Genomic DNA, 21,060 nt, shown 5'->3' on the forward strand with positions numbered 1-21,060 from the left:
GTTTGTTAGCTCCACTTTCTCTCTGCTCTGTTTACATATTTTTTAAAATCTTCCGATAATTTTCCTTGTTAATCTATAAGAAATGTTATAGTTCTTTTGTATGTATATCTTCTATTTCCTGAAATATTTATATAAACTTCTTAAAGAATTTATCTTTTTTTTCCTTTTCAGGGTTGCACCCACACAGCACATGGAGGTTCAAAGGCTAGGGGTCGAATCGGAGCGACAGCTGCCGGCCTACACCACAGACACAGCAACGGAAACACCAGATCCAAGCCGTGTTCCCAACCTCTACCACAGCCCACGGCAATGCCGGATCCCTAACCCACTGAGCGAGACCATGTATTGAACCCGAAACCTCATGGTTCCTAGTTGGATTTGTTCTGCTGTGCTGTGATGGGAACTCCAATAATTAACTTTTTATTTATTTATTTTAATTTTTTAAAATTTTTATTTATTTTTTTTAATTGTTGTTTCCCCAATACAATTTTTTTTCTACTGTACAGCATGGTGACCCCGTCACACATACATGTGCACATTCTATTTTCGCACATTATCATGCTCCATCATAAGTGACTAGACATAGTTCCCAGTGCTACACAGCAGGATCTCATTGCTACTCCAAAGGCAATAGCTTGCATCTATTAACCCCAAGCTCCACATCCACCGCACTCCCTCCCCCTCCCCCTTGGCAACCACAAGTCTGTTCTCCAAGTCCATGATTTTCTTTTCTGTGGAAAGGTTCATTTGTGCCATATATTAGATTCCAGATATAAGTGATATCAAATGGTATTTGTCTTTCTCTTTCTGACTTACTTCACTCAGTATGAGAGTCTCTAGTTCCATCCATGTTGCTGCAAATGGTACGATTTTGTTCTTTTTTATGGCTGAGTAGTATTCCATTGTGTATATATATCACATCTTCCTAAGTCAATCATCTGTCTCAATGGACATTTAGATTGTTTCCATGTCTTGGCTATTGTGAATAGTACTGTAGTGAACATGCAGGTGCATATGTTTTTTTTAAGGAAAGTTTTGTCCTGATATATGCCCAAGAGTGGGATTGCTGAGTCATATGGTAGTTCTATGTATAGATTTCTAGGTACCTCTATACTGTTCTCCATAGTGGTTGTACCAGCTTATATTCCCACCAACAGTGCAGGAGTGTTCCCTTTTCTCCACACCCCTCCAGCATTTGTTACTTGTGACTTATTAATGATGGCCACTCTGCCTGGTGTGAGGTGGTATCTCATGGTAGTTTTGATTTGCATTTCTCTAATAATCAGTAATGTTGAGCATTTTTTTCATGTGCTTGTTGGCCATCTGTACGTCTTCCTTGGAGAAATGTTTATTCAAGTATTTTGCCCATTTTTCAATTGGGTTGTTGGCTGTTTTGCTGTTGAGTTGTATAAGTTGCTTGTATATTCTAATCTGCTGTATGCAGGAACTCACCTTAGAGCAAAGGACACATATGGATTGAAAGTGAGGGGATGGGAAAAGATATTTCATCCCAGTGGACAAGACAGGAAAGCAGGAGTTGCAATACTCATATCAGACAGAATAGTCTTTAAAACAAAGGCCATAAAGAAAGACAAAGAAGGACACTAATGGTTAAAGGATCCGTTCAAGAAGAGGATATTACAATCGTCAGTATATATGCCCCTAATATAGGAGCACTCGGATACCTACAACAAATACTAACAGACATAAACGTTTTAATATTATACCACAGACTCTACTACCACACTACATACTCTGTAGGTACATTCAATAAATATTATTTTCAAACCTTATTCTGCCCACCACCCTCTTGATGGCCCTAACATCCTTTTAAATCTAAGATGAAAGAGTAGTTAGCAAAGTGCATGCAAAACAGCAAGCAAATTAATAGTTACAGATGATTCAGGAGATGTTCTGAGAACCTTTTCTAATGCTGTTGTAAATTTGTGTGCTAATCACACAGATAGAAACCCATCTCTGAGTAAGTTACCAATTTTTAAAACAAAAAAGAACAGAGTGGTTTGTATTTGTAGTTCATGCTCTTGTCCTCTGGCATTCAGTAATCTTTTTAGCCTCTCTCCGCAGTAGTACATGTATATTTCTAGGTAGCAGACTGATTGCTGCTGATGGTACTAAAATGTTTTGATAGGAGCAGAACTGTGCTGCCACCTTCCTCACGAGCCCAGTGTTCAGAGATGACCTGTTTGCATGTGGGCCTGTGGTGTATCATTTTTTTGTACAAGAGCAGTAGAATAAGGTTTGACTTGAGTTGATTGAAGTGGTAGTTTTAGATTCCGATAAGAGGACCTATTGCTGGTGAGGGAGGTGGAAACTGCAGAATGAATTTGCAGCATGAAGTAGGTCTAGTCAGCAGCAGGTTGATTTGCACCGTGAGACAAGCAGCACACATAAACAGATGGCCAAACAATGCGTCAGAGCGACAGTTCTTGAGCAGGTAGATTGGCTTTTGCCTGACTTTTAACATGATTATAGGGAGTGGAATTTTGTCTGCCACTCTTAAAACTGAAAAATAAGTACTCAGTGAAAGAAATTCTACTCATTAGAAAATGAAAAATATGCATCATTAGGCAAAAGACAAATCTGACTGTCATTGGATCTGGACATTGAAAACCCAGCATTTAGGCATGGGCTGGCTTTATTCTTAGGCATGTGGTCATTCAATATTGTTGTGCTGAATGCTTTAGTATGTAACATGTAGCAAGAAAATCTTAAAATTATGATTTTGATACTGGGTTTTAAAGAATTATGAACTGGTTATAGCCCAGTGGGTTAAGACCCAAACATGGTGACCATGAGGATTCAGGTTCGATCCCCAGCCTCACTCACTGGGTTAAAGATCTGGTGTTCCCGCAAGCTGTGGCATACATAGGTCACACATGCAGCTCGAAGCCATGTTGCTATGGCTGTGGCATAGGCTGGCAGCTGCAGCTCCAGTTCGACCCCTAGCCTGGGAACTTCCATATGCCCTAAACAGGGAGGAAAAAAAAAAGAATCATGAAGTATTTAGTTACAGGCACATATCTGATATTCGGGTTAAGAAAAGCATTTTTTCAAACAGACACCATGGCGGCAAGTATACAATATACAGGAAGGTTGTAATGGTATTAAGCACAAGAAAAATCTTAATGGAAAAAATCCTTCAGTTTCATGTGTAAAGCATAGAAAAGAAGAGTGGGAGTTCCATCGTGGCGCAGTGGAAACGGATCCTACTAGGAACCATGAGGTTGCGGGTTCTATCCCTGGCCTCTCTCAGTGGGTTAAGGATCTGGTGTTGCTGTGAGCTGTGGTGTAGGTCGCAGACGCAGCATGGCTGTGGCTGTGGCTGGCAGCTTCAGTTACATGTGCCGTGGTGCGGCCCCTAAAAAAGAAAAAAAGGGGGGGTGTAGTGGAATTCCCACATCTAATCATCTGTCTTCAAAATGTAAATGCAAACAATCATTTCTCTGCCATCATTTCAGAAGTACTAGGTATCTCACTAATTTTCAAAAACAGGGTTTTGCTGTAGTTTATATCTCTAGGAAAATTGTGAGTTTTGGGGGCAGTTTTTTGTTTGTTTTTTTGTTTTGTTTTGTTTTGTTTTTGCTTTTTAGGGCCGAACCTGTGGCATATGGAAGTTCACAGGCTAAGGGCTATGGGAACTCCTGGGGTGAAATCTTCAACATCACGCACCACAGCTCATGGCAATGCCAGATTCTTAACCCACTTGAGTGAGGCCAGGGGCCGAACCCACATCCTCATGGATACTAGTCGGGTTTGTTACCACTGAGCCATGACAGGAACTCCAAGGAAAGTATTTTAAATATAACATTTGATGAAGAAAATACTGTACCTTTGAGTTCCTGTGGCTTAATTTTCTGATCATCAGATTGCACTTATGAAGGCTAACATCCTCAGTGCATACGTTTGCCGAAGAAATCTAGTTAGTACTGAGTAGCGTTGTCAGGGCACCTGTTGACCTTCTTGGGTCACTGTAGTTAGGGATGTATCCAGAAACACAAGCTACCATGGTGGAAACCTTATTCTGAGATGTTGTAAGGGCTGCGATGCTATTGGTGAGGGCAGAGGTATAAATTTGGCTACCTTTTATTTCCTCAGTAATTGGGAACTTACTCAAGATTAATTGTGCCAGCACCTACTTAAACTGGTTTTCATTTTATCTGCTCAAGCATGTAACACCTGGTCTTTGCTGAGGGTTGGAAAAGTACTAATCTACCTTTTTACATATGGAAATTAGTGTTCCAGGCACTGCATTAAAAACCGGGGGAGAATGTATTATTAATGGGATAGGTCTCTCTGTGTCTCAAACAAGGGAAAAGGGAAGTCACTTATATGGCCACTGTCAGGAAGGATAGAGATAGACTCTTAGGGCTAGTTCTTAACCAATTTTTTATTATTATTATTATTACTGAGAGATACGTAAGGAGAAACACTTGAGTAAATTACTTTCACAGTGTGCAGCTTGTAGACACCAATGTGTAATTGTGTCATCCCGTAAGCTTCAGTATATTGAGTACATTTTTTATAGGATGCCACATTATCAAAGGTTAGAAAAATAGTTATAAATTTGGGTGTTTTGTATTGTAAAAATTATCTGAAGACTTTGAATCACTTTTGGTTTGAATAAGCTCCCATCATCTGTTTGCTGGCTTCCAAGCTTTACGTTTTAGGTTTGTTTTTGTCTACACATGTATAATTGAGCTGAAAATGTGTGCCAATAAGTAGAGGGGCTGCAGAACTGCATTCAGCTTCCGCTTAAGTCTGCAGTATTAAAGTCTTCCTTTTGTTGCATGTGCTGGTCTTGCAGACTCTGTAGAGCCTTATCAAATGCAGCCAGTTGGTGCTGCTGGTATGAAAGCACAGGGGAGCTCTCATGTGGAAGGTTAATGGAGTGTAATTATAAAGAAAAATGAACTGCTCAGCCACTCTATCTCACTCTACCTGCACCAAGAGTGACAAGTGCTCTGATCTTTTATAAACCCTGGAGCAGAGGTTTAACCATCTAAAATTATGACAGTATAACTGTCACACAAACAAACATCCTGTGAAGCATAGGTATGCACCCCTGTGTAGGAATGATTCCTTCCTGTTATAAGGAGTCTCAGGTAGGAAAGGAGTACCTTCAACCGCCAAGAAAAGCTGCTTGTTAAACATTGTACTTTTGTGTCACTTCTTCTTTTCCACTCAATTTGTCCCATTTTCTTTTCCTATAGATGCTTTCTCCCCTCTGATTAGTGGCAAGGCTGACAGCCTGCACACAAGCAGGTCCATTTCACTGTATCCATCAGACGACACATATCCTTGCTTTCTCCAAGCAGGTCTATCACACTTGCCCTCCCAGCCATCCTTAAATCAGCTGGGTTCTTTTAAAAGGAATGGAAACAACTTTCTCTTCTCATTCTCAGCATCTAAGCAGAGTAGGTTGTAAGCAGGAAGCCCTATGTCGGGATGTCTGTAGAGCAGAGAGATTATGACACACATCTGAGGGCTCAAGATGGAGTTAGATCCTAAGGTACCACAGGAAATATTTAGTAAGGAAAATTGCAACTGAGAGGTGCAAGGACGGAGAAGGACCAAGGAGGCATTCACAGGGCGTGATGACTAGACAAATCTCTATTACTACTGTGTCACGTTGCCTGTAAATGTTGCAAATTCGTCCTGCTATGGGAACATCTGAAGGATAAGTGGAGCTGGATCATGGCACCGGGTTGATTGAGTACTTTTGCCAGCTCAGCTCAGAGTTGAAATAAGGTGTTGCAGAATGATGCAGCAATAACAAACCCCCTGACATCTTGTTCTTACCAAGTCTGAAACATCACCACGCCTGGTGAGGCTGTGCTGCCTACTGAGATGAGTAAATTCAGCATCACGTACATTAGGCCTGTGGAGACTAAGCAGAAGTGATGGCTCTGTCGCTTGCACAGCAGTCTTATTGACTGAGCCTTGGTCTTGTGTGGCAGGTGGGGGAGGGTCGGCAGGATTCCTAGTATTGGCTCTGAAAGCAGGGAAGCTGATTTTAAAACCTCTCTGTGTGCTTTATAATGTCACTTCCCCAGCCCTTTTGCCTATGGGTTGGATCATTTGTGCTCTATTTAAAAAGCAAAATAGCTGTATAGTTTTTACGACAGTAGAATAAATCTGTTAGTGAATAAAAATTTTAAATCCAACTTCATATTGGTGGCTAGTATATAAAGTTTGCTGTGATTTACTCCCTTAAATAGCCAGTAGAACCCAACATTTTTGCCAGTCTAAATGTTGCCAGCATCCATTACATTTGTTAAATTGAAGTCATTGTTCCAGAATTGAAGTTTTTGGCTTGAAGTGGAGGGTTAGCAACAGAATCTTAGAATTGTCCGTCATACTCTGTCGATGAGGAAGCATATCATTCTTGTTGGGTTGGCTCCAGCATGTAGCCCTACTCTGCTACCAGAGAAAATACCGTTGATGACAGAAGTGCTGTCTCTCTGGCATTTTGGAGCAAGTTATCCAGCACTGCACAGTCTCTTTAAGAACATTCCCAGCCCTTGGAGTGCTCAGAGCTTATACGGAGTTTGCCTTACGATGGTCACTATCAGTGGCATTTGCTCAAGACCCATCACTTGAGCCATCCACACCTCACCCCTGGCTGTCCCATTTCCCACCTTGACCGCACCCTCCAGCTCCTCTCCTGCTTGGCCCCTGCCGCTGGTGCAGGTTATTCCTCCTCGGCTTCCCACAGCCTGTCTGTTTCCTGGCGGTTACTCTATCTAGAGACTGATGTCCAGCAAAAGACCTCGCGCTCCTGGCCCAGCTCCCCACGCCAGAACACTCCACATTTAGTCAGTCCACTTGGACGCCACCCAAGCTCCTGTCAGCCCCAGAAGTACTGCCTCAGACAAATGAGTTCCAGCTCTTTATTCGGTGAACAGAGTTTCATTCAGACCAGTTTTCCAGAGGAGAGGAGTCCATACTCTAGCGCCCTTTTTACTGTGAAGTAACTGTGTACCTTTTGGTGGGTCATCAGTCACCTCAGTTTCCCTGTCTGAATCAAAGACAATTACCTAATTCACCCCCGCACAGTTGTGACAATCTTATTTGATGAGAGGGTGTGAAAAGTTACAAGTATAAAATGCTGTAAATGATGATTGTGGTACACCTATAAATGTAATAAGCTGCATTAAGTATTAAAAATAAATAAATAAATAATAAATAAATAAAATTCGGTATAAACACATGATTATGTAAGCATAAAAAAATACACCATTAAGGATATATTTGTGGGAAATGATTGTTCATTTTTTCATTTAGAGTTCACTCAGAAAGTAGGATGCTTGAAAATTATTAACCCAAATGTTTATAGCATAAATTCCTTTTTTCTTTTTTTTTTTTTTTGTCTTTTTGCTATTTCTTGGGCCGCTCCCACGGCATATGGAGGTTCCCAGGCTAGGGGTCCAATCGGAGCCGTAGCCACCAGCCTATGCCAGAGCCACAGCAACGCAGGTTCCGAGCCGCGTCTGTGACCTACACCTCAGCTTACGGCAACGCTGGATCGTTAACCCACTGAGCAAGGGCAGGGATCGAACCCGCAACCTCATGGTTCCTAGTCGGATTCGTTAACCACTGCGCCACGACGGGAACTCCAATTCCTTTTTTCTTAATCGTATAAATTAAATAATTTTTAAGATTGCAGTACTTGGAATCAAGAACCAGTTAAGAGTAGAAGATATTCCTAGTGTTCTGCTTGTGTTCCCAATCTGATGATTATCCTTTGCTTATTACATTAGTTCCCTGAACAGCTTCAACAAGGTGGTTTTCATTTTTCTGACCTTTACAATGTGACTATTATTATTATTTTTTTGTCTTTTTAGGGCCATACCCACAGCATATGGAGGTTCCCAGGCTAGGGGTTGAATCAGAGCTACAGCTGCAGGCCTACACCACAGCCACAGCAATGCCAGATCTGAGCCGCATCTGCCACCTGCACCACAGCTCATGGCAACGCCGGATCCTTAACCCACTGAGTGAGGCCAGGGATCAAACCTGTGTCCTCATGGATGCTAGTCAGATTCATTAACCGCTAAGCCACAACGGGAACTCCCAACATGGCTATTTAAACAGCTACTCGATCCAGCCCTAGAGATAGCTATGGTTCAGTGGTAGAAAAACTGATTTCACTTCATTCTTAAGGCGGTGTTACATGATGGGGAGAAGATTAAATTGTCCATAAGGTACTTTAAACTATTTGGATAAAATTGGAACAACTGCAGAACGTATTGTTACTGAAGTTTTTGCTCTTTCATATTTTGTGTATTGTTGACTGTCTCTGTTACATTTTCTCTTACCATACTCTCAGTACCCACTGATCACTCAGCACTTTCACGTCTGTGCTGCCTCCCACTAAAGTCACACTCCAGCCATTTGGATTTTCTGGTTATCTGAAATTCTTTTGAATCACCTTTTATTATTGAAAATGTCCTAAATAATGACTAACTCCTCTCCTGGTTAACTATAGTTTCATGAAGGTTAAGTACTGTCTGGAGGTTGAACACTGGTGTCCCATGGATTTAATCTAAGTAACAAAGATATTTCAATAACGTTAAAAGTGAATCTTAACGTTAGTGCCTTTAGACAAGGCATTCCCTCTCCAGTTGACTTCCGTCTGCATTGCCCCCTGTTATCTCATAACTGGCCTGCTTCATTCATGTGTGTTACCTGCCTGACCCCGTTCTTGTGAATTTTTAATCTCTGAATGAAACTCTTCTTTAATGATTTAGCGTCTTTGTAGTGTGTGAAGATCGTCACTGTGAGTGTTATTAGTTTTCTGTGAACCACACTGATAGAGATGGAAAGTGAAGATCAAGAGATTGTAGTCTTGCCGTTTAGACATTCACAGAATTTTAAACAAGAAAATGTTGAAGACCGAGTCAAGAAGCTGAGACCAGAATCAGGTAGATTACTTACCCAAAGTGACAAACCTAGCTTAGTGACAGATGTGGGATAAGAACCCCAATTTCTTGACCTTTTTTGTTATTTCTGCTGCATTGTACTGCCTCTTTACGTATTTTTCCTAAAAGCAGAATGGGATGGAGGATATAGATGTTTTCAAAGGTTTTTTTTGGCTAGGTGCTTTTGTGACTTGCTATATTAAATAGTACATAGATGTGAGGGCTTCAAGTCCTTACCAAGCAAAATAAGGAGGGGAGGGGAAAGGTAAGAAATTCGACATCAGGAACTAGAACTGTTGAGTCTGACTCTGCCCCTAACTTGAGACCTGGGTCAAATCACTTAGATGCTCAGAGCTTTAGTGTTTTACCTGGCAGGTATTACCTATTTGGTATTATTGCTGTTTTACTGTAATCGCTGTAGAACTCACCAGCTGCCACATTGGACTGTATCTAAAAATCAGTATCACTGTATCTGCTGTGATATAGTCAAGGATAAAAAGAATGAGCTATCAAGCCATGAAAGACATGAAAGAACTAATGTGTATTACTAAGTGAAAGAAGCCAATTTGAAAAGCCCACCTACTGTATGATTCCAACATATGACATTCTGGAAAAGGCAAAAGAAATTTTTTTTAACTTTATTGAAGTATAGTTGATTTACAATGTTGTGTTAATTGCTATACAGCAAAGCGATTCAGTTACATACGCACACACACACACTCACACTCCTTTTTTTTCTTTTTATGGCCACACTTTGGGGCATATGAAAGTTCCCAGTCTAGGGGTCGAATAGGAGCTGCAGCTGCATCTGCAACCTACTCCACAGCTTGCAGCAGTGCTGAGTCTTTAACCTACTGCGTGAGGCCAAGGATCGAATCCGCATCCTCACAAATGCTATGTCAGGTTCTTAACCCACTGATCCACAATGGGAACTCCCTATTTTTTTCATATCCTTTTCTATTATGGTTTATCGTAGGTTATGGAATATAGTTCCCTGTGCTGTACAGTAGGCCTTGTTGTTTCTCCATCCTGTATATAGTAGTTTGCCTCTGCTAGTCTCAAATTCCCAATCCTTCCCTTCCCCACCCTCCTCCCTCTTGGCAACCACAAGTCTGTTCTCTATATCTGTGAGTCTATTTTTGTTTCATAAATATGTTGATTTCTGTCATATTTTAGATTCCACATATAAGTGATATCATATGGTATTTGTCTTTGTCTTTCTGACTTCATCTCATTGATAATCTCTGGGTCCATCCATGTTGCTGCAAATAGCATTATTTCATTTTTTTAATAGCTGAGAGTAATATTCCATTGTGTGTGTGTGTGTGTGTTTATGCATATATTCCACATTTTCTCTATCCATTCATCTGTCAGTGGACACTGTTTCCAGTGGGGAGAGGGGAGGAGTAATATAGGGGTGGGAATTAAGAGGTACGAACTATTAGGTATAAAATAAGCTATAATGGTATATTGTACAACATGAGGAATATAGCAAATATTTTATAAAATTAAAAATGGAGTATAGCCTTTAAAAATTGTACGCTTGTAACATATAATATTGTATATAACTGCACTTTAATAACATTTTTTAAAAATAAAAAGCAGACTACAGTTTTTAAAAATCAAGTCTTTTTTAAAAAACAAAACCAAGAGACCTATCTTGTATTCTGCACAGTGTCCTCTTCTCTTTGCGCCCTGCACCTTAGTAATTTTATCGGGTGTGGAAACTGGAGAACAGTAGAGTGAGTGCACCTTTACTGCTAGAAAATGCATTAAATGTAGGGAGTTCCTATTGTGGCTCTGCAGGTTATGAATCCGACTAGTATCCATGAGGATATGGGTTTGATCCCTGGTGTTGCTCAGTGAGTTAAGGATCCGGTGTTGTCATGAGATTGCAGACATGGGTTGGATCCTGCGTTGCAATGGCTGTGGTATAGGCCAGCAGCTACAGCTCTTATTTGACCCCTAGCCTGGGAACTTCTACATGCTGCAGGTGTGGCCTTAAAAAGCTTAAAAAAAAAAAAAAAAAAAGTACATTAAAGGGAGATAAAAATAGCAAATAGTTTTTTGACTGTGGCCGTTGCATCTTCTCTAAAAGAGTATGTGCATGCAGTGTGTGTGTGTGTGTGTGTGTGTGTGTGTGTGAAGACAAATGTTTAGAGATTTTGTAGATCGCTTTTAATAATTTTCCTAGCCCATGAAAAATATTTTTCTTCACACTTAAGATTTAATAAAAATTAAGTACTTTAGCCAAATACTTTGTTCATGTTTTTTCCTGAATTATTGTATCCCCCTCCCCCAAGGATTTAAAAGGGTTAAATCTTTACTTGAAGGAGTTAAGTCTCCCCCAAGTTTGAGGCATTCCTATTTGTTTTCATTTTATTTTATTTTTTGGCTGAAGCCACAGCATGTGAAAATGCCTGGGCCAGAAATCAAATCCACGCCACAGCAGTGACTGAAGCCACTGCAGTGACAAGGCTGGATCCTTAACCCACTGTGCCACAAGAGAACTCTTCTCTTTCTCTTTTTTAGCAGGTAAAATCAAACCTGCTCTGAAATTCTGAGAGATGAGTTTGGGTTTCTTCTATTTTGGGTGTAGAAAACTCAGACTAAATTCGAAGTTGTACAAATCATCTTTTGTCACGTGTCTTGGAAGATCCAGTCCGTTGAAGTTAACTGTCCCTCATCTTGGCAGCCTTCGTAGGTGATGGAATTGCTTAGTTCTTCTTTGTTGTTTTATGTGGGATCTTGTCAGAAAGCAAAGTTATAACACTGTTCATTTTTTTCTTTAAGTGATTGTAGCAAATACTTGGTATTAAACAACTGAAATAGTGAACACTGTGTTAAATCAAGAGATACTCATTCAGGGAGTTCCTGCTGTGGCGCAGTAGATTAATGATCCGGCTTGTCTCTGTGGAGGCATGAGTTCAATCCCCAGCTGAGTGCAGTGAGTCAAGGATCTGGCGTTGCTGCAGCTGTGGCGTAGGTCCCAGCTCTGGCTCGGATTCAATCCCTGGTCCAGGAACTTCCATATGCTGCAGGTACAGCGAAAAAAAGAAAAAAAAAAAAAAAAAAGATTCAGTGGCTTTGGAATCTTTTAATCTATGTGTTTATGCTAGTACAATAGATGATAAAAATTGTTTTCAAGAAAGCATCAAGAGTGTTGTTCAGGTTGTAATTTTGTTAAAATGCTTCATTCAGAATATCAGTGTTTTATGATGTGTAAGACTTTTTTTTTAATGTAAGGAAAACATTACATCACATCAAAAATATTTTCTACCTGATATATCCTACCTGACACAGTATATTGTTCTAATACTGTTGTCTGTTTCTTTCTCTTAAGAAAAAACCACGGAGTCAAGGATTGTTAAAAGATATCCTTGCCTTTGGAAGTGATTGATCCATGATTTAGTGCATGTATTCTGCGTAGAATTTGGTTGGATCATCTATTGTATTTACCTCTCCCGGAATCTCTTTCTGTCTTAGGTTTCTGTGAAAAGAGTGCTACCTACATTATCTCAAATTGTACCCAGAGCTTGGAGTAGGCAAAACAATCTGTTTATCTGAGCAGTGTTCCGTAAAATAATAGAGGGGTTTGGTTTTGTTCTGCCTGTTCCCTCTCCCCATTTTAGGACCATTATTGTGCTTAAATTGTATTTTCATATCCAACTTGTCAGGGACAGCTACTGTGCAGCCATTTCCAATCATATTCCTTTTGTGAGGAAAACCATAGCGGCTTCAGGGCAGAGCAGTGAGAGAATTTCTATAGTGTGTGGGACAGCTCTGACATTAACAAGGCAGTGCTGCCTTTTACGTTGTGGGGTAGAGCCCTGGAATGATGAATGACAAGCTGGTGGTGTGTGCAGGTCTGTAACAGATAGTTACGAAGGGCCATGCATTTTACTGAACTGGAGCTCAATTTACAAATTAATAGCCTCTGTGTCCTATCTCACTGTGGTACAAACACAATGATACAGGCACTTTTTTATATTAGCAGGCTGCTAAATTGTGCGGATTATAAATGGTTCTTGTGTTTTTTTCTGCTGTTCTCATTACTGTATCTAGGGTCTTTGCTGGGTCAGGCTACATTTAAATTGGACATCTATTTTATGCATTCAGAATATGGCCCTGAACTGCCAATAGAGGTGTAAGAAATCAGAACCGTATCTAGATTTCTACACAGGGAAATATTCCCAAATGTGCTTGGTTTCTGAGATAAAAAGGCAACAGGTAGCATTTTCTTTCTTAAGCCTGTACTTTTTTTTTTTTTTTTTTTTTTTTTTGGTGATTCTCATTTTTTAAAAAAGTAACATAGCTTGAACAAACAAAATGACTCGATGTTAAAAATAAAGTGACTAAAAGATAATTGACATTGGAAATAAAAGTCACATTTAATTAACTGTTGCTCTGAGCTAAAAATTCGCACTAGAAAAAGTATGCTATTCATTTGTTATCATCTCTGATTTTCACGTTGCCCTCAACAGTTTCCTAAGCACTCCCCACTCCCCACCATTAATTCATTTGATCCTCAGCATTTTTTGAAGCAAACAGTATAGCTTAGGACTTTGAAGAAACAGAGAACTTAAACGCAAGCTAACTGGGTTCTGATTTTGGCTTCCTACATTATGGAGAGATATAGTGCAACTACCATTCCCAACACACATGTGCTCTTTTTAGTCTGTCTGTGTTGCTACTGTTTTGCCCTGGCATCTGGGTTTGTTACATTTTGAAACACTGTAGTTCTCCAAGGACTGAATCTCTCTTGAGTAAAGGGCTATGCACTTTGTCCTTTGATGCAAATTAAAGGCAGTCCCCATGTCCTTAGAAGGGTCCCTAGGTTTAGACAGAGTTTGACTCTAGCAGTCCTAGGAGTCTTTTATAGTTACGCATAAGGATTTGGAGGAAGGTTGGTTTGAGTTTATCTATTAGAGCATGAATGAACAAAATAAGAAAAAAAGTAGACTGCATTTCAATCAGGCTACCAAATAGAGTCTAATCCCCAATGAAAATGGAATATAAATCCCATGGATATGAGTAAAAGGTCTAATCTCCTGTGGAGATGGGATGTAAAACCTATTGATGTAAATATTAGAGTGTGTATGTGCATTTTGAGGGAAAAGTTAACCCCAAAGAATATTTTTTAATTAAAAAAGCCAAAGTCTAATCAGTATCGTGACATATGCCTTCTCCACCATCTGTTAAGCATCCATGTAGAGAAATTTGAACTTTAGCAGAAAAAAACTCTAATTCCAACTTCTGCTGTTTGTTAATTCATCTAAATTGCACTGTACAAATTCCCCGACACCTTGCAGAACTGTAAAATACCTTACGTTCCAACTCTAAGACCAAACAAATCCTCTTTAGTAGACAACATATACAGCTCACTGTATAAGATGAGGTTCAGCTACTGATCTGTCAAACAGGTGGTGTTTTTCAAAAATATATACCTTTTTTAAAAAAAGTTTTAAAAGGTTAGAAGCTATTTGTCTGATTCCAGCCCAAAACTGAATATCAGTCTGGGGGAAAACTTTTAGTGCCTTACAAAATGAGTGAAACGTAATTATTCTTAGCTAAGTATATTTTTAGAGATGCTGCTGCTAACATGCCTCCTCCTGTGTCTCCCTAGAACATTCCCTCTAATAACGAGTACCTGTCCTCCCATTGAAATTCACTTACTGCATTGAGAAGGAGTTTGTTTTGAGTTTATTGCTTCCTTTCCCTGTGGTTTTATTCATGAAATGGTGGAATCATAACTTAATTTTCCTTTATTTATTTATTATTGTTATTGTTATTATTATTATTATCTTTTTAGGTCCTTAACCATGGCACGTGGAGGGTCCCAGGCTAGGGGTCGAATCGAAGCTGCAGCTGCTGGCCTATGCCACAGCAACGCAGGATCTGAGCCACGTCTGCAACGTATACCACAGCTCATGGCAACACCAGATCCTTAATGCACGGAGCGAGGCCAGGGACTGAACCTAAGTCTTCATGAATACTAGTTGGTTTCTTTAGTCACTGAGCCGCAATGGGGAACTCCTAATTTTCTGTTTCCTTTAAACAGCACACACCTCTTACTCTGGATTTGTAGTTTTGTCACAAATGTTAGGCAAGTAATAGACCCTCATCTGGAGGATAATTATGTGGTGGCATTCTGAAGACTATTGTCCTGTCTCTTCCTGCATCTTCAGTGTTGATGAATGTTGGTGTTACTTATAAGTGCAGTTGCTTGACTTTCAGTTGGGCAGTAGAAATTTTTTCCCCCTCCTCTTTGAGTAGATTGACTTCATTAACAATGTAAATTTCTCCATGTTAGTTTTTCTGCACACAAAAAAAGTTTAATATCCTTGGTTTCATTTGGGCAGTTGGCAAGTCTGAAGACCTAGAAAGATTTGTCACTGCATTTTAGGTATGAAGATGGGTAAGATTTGCACTTGACTTTGTGGATTTGTGAAAAGTCACAAGACTATCAGTTTGTGGTGTGAAGGGGGAAACATTTTCAGATGGTGTGGTTCATCATAGGGGAAGAAAGGCTGAATTTGTAAGGCAGTGCTATGTAAGAAGATGTCTGAGTGGATGTGGCCCTCTCATAATTGATACAAGAACAGATAATGCCGAGTGGAATACAAGCAGGCTTAGTGACTGTGTGGCAAACAGCACCCTGAAGCATCAGCATCCAGTTGTGAAGGGCAGGGCCTTGTGCCTGGAGTTGCTTTTGAGAGATGTTGTCTGCGATTCATGTGAGGATTTGATGGAAAGAAACCGGTGGCTCCATTGGAGGGATTGGGTGGGGGTGGGGGCTGTCCTTCCATCTCGCCATCTACCTTCTGTGTTGACCAGGGCCATGGTACTTGGAGTGATTGACTTTAGCAGGAGAATGAACCCCATCTTCTGTTGAATCGGACCTATAAACTTATGTGTTTTTCTTTGGGATGTGTCTGGCTGTCGTGTGAACACGTTGATAGTATCGCTGAGTGTCACAATATTGATCACAGTGACTACCTGTCTCAGAAACTGTGACTTCAAGCGTCAGCGGCTCTGTGAACCCTCCTGTGTGAACAAGCGCTGATGAAATTTAGTGATGAGAATGTCAGGGGACTCGAAGGCCTGGAATCACATGCTGGGTTTATGGAGCGGTTCTTGACAGATGAGTTGAAGGGGGCGGGACTAGCCGTTCCGGAAGATGCCTGGCACATTGGCCTATTGTTTATAGCAAAAGTATTAAGGAGAGAAGATAATAAATGGTTAACTTCTCCTCCCTCTTTTCTGCCATCATTCTTTCCGGCTTTTCCTATTTCATTTCTTTTGCTTCCCCCCACCTCTTTTTAGCCCTCATCAACTTGTTAGTGAGTGACACATGGCCAGTTTGTGAGCTTAGCCTTTTCTCAAAGCTTCAGGATAATGTTCTAAGATAATTAGCCATGTTTAAAGGTCTCCTTTATATGCGAGTAACATTGAAAATATCAAATTGTTTATGCCTATAAACCTTCGTCAATGACCAGCAGAAGTCATGATTTCTTTGTTTAGCACATGATAGTAAAAGTATAGGCTCACTTCCTGTGGTGATGAGGGGCTACTCAGGAAATTAGCATGATACCCCAAGCTAGGATTTGTGGAATATTATAGCTGTATTCTCTCACTGCCACCCAGAACTGGTACTGACCCAGATCCGGGTCCTGCTAGAGTGAATGTGACTGTTGTATTTGCCAGAGTTGCAAGGCTGAACCAGAACAAGACTGGATTGTGCAATCTAGAAAAGCCAGCTTCTGCACAGGGCAACTCTCCTTTATTAGCCAGTACCTTCAAAGAGGATGCAGGGCCTCAATACTGCGGAGCACCTCCCCGGCAGAGCTCACCTCACTTCAGATTATTGGTTTTCAAAACGCAGCGGACAGATATTTAATTGGCAGAAAGTATCAGTGCTTCCCCTGGACCTTGATTTCCTAAAAAGAATTTCATCGATATGCAGAACTCTATGCTTGGTATTCTAATCTGGTGAACACAGCAAGGACTGCCGGGGCAACGCATTTCTGAGCTGCTCTCTGAAATAGGCCAGTGCCTTCTTTCAAAGAAAACATTACCCAGCTCCTGTGATCTGACCCGTATCCAATCTGCACAGTTCTCTCTTTTTCTTTTTTTTTCCCCTCTTCTCAAGGACTAATGTAAGTTTGCAAGTATTTTGATCCCATCTCCCTTCCCCCCTTTGTTTCAGGCCCTGGGGGAAGAACAGTTGTGACTGCAGTGTGACTCACTGGCTCCCCCTTTCCTGATTCTGGTTCTGATTGGTCGTCACCTTGCTCTAGCCGTCTGGCTGCAGAGTTCTCTAGCCTGCGACCCTGTCTAGTTCTTTCCCCTACTGTTCCCTCTGTTGTACAAAACTCTGAGAGTGGGGTTCACCGGGTTAGGCAGTAAGTAGGAGAACTCACTGCATTTCCTTAGGATGGCTGTAGAGGAGAAACACACCCTTTCCTTTTGTGCCTGGTGTAGTAATTATTTAGTTTCCTGTGCTGTTTTTGTTCAAAGTTTATTTTTTGGCAGATGTCACATTTGTGTTTGTATTATTTCCTCTAGGTTTCTCTCCTCCCCCTGATTTGAGCTGGGGGTTTTGTTTTCGTTCTGGTAAAGGGTCTCAGTCTCTTTGCTGATGCTACCTAAACTTTAGCTAGTTTGTTAATGTTTGATTAATGCTGATTAATATATTGCGGAGGGGGACTGAAAACAACTCTAGATGCTTATTTAGTTGTTAAATATCTAAATGTTCTGGCAGTCACCAAGCAATACAGTCTACATATGTGATACTCAGAATTATCCACAGCACCACTGCTTTTACTTCTCCTTCTCCTAAAGTGTATCCATTCAATTACTCTGCCTTTTATTCTTGGGAAATAGGATTTTGAAGATTTGAAAAGTTAATTGTATAAGAATTTGATATTTTTATTAATTTGCATTTTTAGTATTCTACAGATGGTTTCTGGAAAGACTTTGGACGCTGCCTTTTTTCTTTTTAGTATTTAACTGCTCAAAGAGGCAGTGCTAGCAGAGTATAAAATATAGCAGACTCCCCCCCACTGCCAAATTGGCCTTTGTATAATATTTTTATTACCTAAAAAGAATCGGTAATAAAAATATTAAAAATTTTCTCAGAAATGTATTTTATATTGATTTAAAATTTTTAAAAATCCGTTTTCTAAATATCTTAATGTTCAAATATTTTAAACAAGTAAGCTGTATGTTTGGGTTCTTTATTTATTTTTTTTTTAATTTTTTTTTGTCTTTTTGCAATTTCTTGGGCTGCTCCCGCGGCACATGGAGGTTCCCAGGCTAGGGGTCTAATCAGAGCTGTAGCCACTGGCCCACGCCAGAGCCACAGCAACATGGGATCCGAGCCGTGTCTGCAACCTACACCAGAGCTCACAGCAACGCCGGATCGTTAACCCACTGAGCAAGGGCAGGGACCGAACCTGCAACCTCATGGTTCCTAGTCAGATTCGTTAACCACTGCGCCACGACAGGAACTCCAGGTTTGGGTTCTTTAGAGAGTATGCGTAATGTAGTTAGAATCATAAGCAAGAATCAACCTGCCCCTCATGGATTCATTTGACCCTTTATTTAAAGGTCTGCATTTACTTCTCTGTTTAAAATCTGTATTATAAAAATAGCGACGTAGGGAGTTCCCTTCAGGCTCCGTGGTTAACGAACTCGACTAGGATCCGTAAGGTTGTGGATTCGATCCCTGGCCTCACTTATTGGGTTAAGGATCTGGTGTTGCTGTGAGCTGTGCTGTAGGTCACAGGCGTGGCTCGGATCCAACGTTGCTGTGGCTATGGCTGTGATGTAGGCTGGTGGCTACAGCTCTGATTCAACCCCTAGCCTGGGAACCTCCATGTGCCACAGGTGCAGCCCTAAAACAGCAAAAAAAAAAAAAAAAAAAAAAAAAAAAAAAAAAAAGAGAGAGAGAGAGAAGAAAATAGCAATGTATTTTGTCGGAAATAACAAACCTTAGCCGGCGAACTCACTTGAAAATGCAGAAGAGTGCTGCTTATACTTTCCTGCAGCCGTTAGAGCAGGAGAATCAGAACCCAGGTCTGGCCGCAAATGGTTATTATGTTTTCTCTGAGCCGTTTGCCTTTCTTTGGTTCCATCAGTTTACACATCAAGTGAAGAGAACGAGGACATTTTCTTAGCTGCAGAGTTCTAGGTGCAGAATTTAGTTGTGAGCAAAATAGGTCCACACCCTGATGGAACTTACATTTTGTTGAGGTGTATTATTATAGTAATGAAGGTTTCTAAACATACCGTTTTCTTGGATTTGAACAAGGACTGAAGGGTTTTTTTAATCTTAAGTTAAAATATTCATTCATCTCATGTAGCTAAAACCCTACTCTGCCTAAACAAATTTATGTGTCTCTCCAGATCCTTTCCCAGAAAAGCAGTCTGCTCATGAGTTACATGTTTCAGTAATTTAGAATGTTTGTTGTGTATATTGCATAGTGCTGGGATTACAATTTCCTTGTTTAAAAGTCTGTTTAATGGTTGAAACTGGGATAGAGACATGGTATCTATTTGATTAACAAAAATTAGTATGAGTGGTATCTACGTAATCGGACGCAAAGGAAAAAAAAAAGACTAACAATATGCCAATCATGGTTCCAAGTCCTTTCCCGGAGGCAGTTTGGTACTCCTAAGAAGCCCGAGGATGTTATTAATCACCTCACTTTACAGAACAGGAAATTGAGGCACAGGTAGGATAAGTGACTTGATCAAGATCATGTAGCTGATAAGGAACAGAACTAAAATTTGAATTGAGGAAGTATGTCTCCACGGTCATGCCTTTACTACTCTGCTTGGCTGTACTGTCCCTCCCACCCGGCACACTCCACTAGTAAGAGGGAGTCCCACCTCTGCTGTGTGAGCTCCATTAGTTTTTCTTCTCATCTGTGAGCCTCGGTTTCCCTTTATATATAAAACATTTCTTATGCCAGTGGGTTTCTCCTCGGTTGTCTCATCTATAAATTTTAAAGGTAAGAAGTTTTGGACTAAGCTCATTACAGAAGAGATGTCAGAGGCACAGGAGTGCCTCCTCTTTCTACACAGCTGATAGACCAATATTCTGATAGATTTTATTCTGTTTTGTCCTTATTTGGTAGAAAAGAGTAGTTGAACAGCTACGGAAGAACCTGATAGTAAAGCAAGAACAACCAGACAAGTTCCAAATACAGCCATTGCCACAATCTGAAAACAAGCTACAAACAGCACAGCAGCAACCACTACAGCAGCTACAGCAGCAACAGCAGTTCCACCACCACCACACCCCAGCTGCATCCTCTCCCAGCCTGACCGCTTCACAGGTACAAGTATGGATGGGGCACCGTAGGCTGCTTTCTTATTGTCCTGTTTTCAGACTGTGTTGAGTGCAACTAGCACTTAAACAACAGTTATTTTGGTTACTTTTTTATACTGTAACTGGGATAAGAATTACTTGAAATTCATTGGCAGAAGAAAATAACATTACTAAAGAATCAAAGTGAAGTGATTTCCCATCTGTCCAAAGAAGGCAGAAGGGTAATTAATCAGTGACAAAGGAAAATTGCTTCTCTGTATTAGAACAGAATTAAAGTCTTATTTTGTATTTATTTGCACTTGCTCTAAAAGTCTGTGTGACTTGACCACCTCAAGAATTGTTTTTCTGGAATTCTTAGCAGTTAAGTGTGGAGATAGTCCAGGCTTAGTGCCCTTGGGACCAGGTGGAAAAAGGCATTTATAAGGTTCTGTGTTTCTATTGTTCATAGAAACAAAATACTCATTTGCCAGTCCATATTCATCTCACATGAGAACATGTGTCTGTTCTCCTACACTGAAGGGGATCTGAAATGGGAACTATAGGTCAAAAATAGCACTAAGGAGGGAAGCTTAATAACGTTCTAATTGATGTAGCTGTCCCAGTGATTTTACTGCAAAGGGCATTTACACTACCTTGTAATATAAGGATATTGAGGCAGTCAGCACACAGAAAAAGAGCGTATTTGGGAATGACATTCAACAAAGAAAAGTATCCAAGCTTGCTCTCCACACGCTTCTATGTAATGTGGCCTTACCTTTTAAAATGGGATGCATGAGCAGT

At 40.5% G+C, this 21,060-nt stretch overlaps 1 protein-coding gene across 23 annotated transcripts in view; it reads left to right on the plus strand.

Annotated features, from left to right (window-relative positions):
* PHF21A (PHD finger protein 21A) overlaps nucleotides 1-21,060 on the plus strand; it is a 202,164-nt gene that overhangs the window by 129,681 nt on the left and 51,423 nt on the right. For all 23 annotated transcript variants that reach the window (XM_021083133.1, XM_021083139.1, XM_021083122.1 and 20 more), the window contains one exon: nucleotides 20,087-20,287. In XM_021083133.1, coding sequence (XP_020938792.1) covers nucleotides 20,087-20,287 — 201 coding nt within the window. The remainder of the gene's footprint in view (nucleotides 1-20,086; nucleotides 20,288-21,060) is intronic.

Source organism: Sus scrofa, chromosome 2 (genome assembly GCF_000003025.6).
Source record: "Sus scrofa isolate TJ Tabasco breed Duroc chromosome 2, Sscrofa11.1, whole genome shotgun sequence".
Classification (NCBI taxonomy): Eukaryota; Metazoa; Chordata; class Mammalia; order Artiodactyla; family Suidae; genus Sus; species Sus scrofa.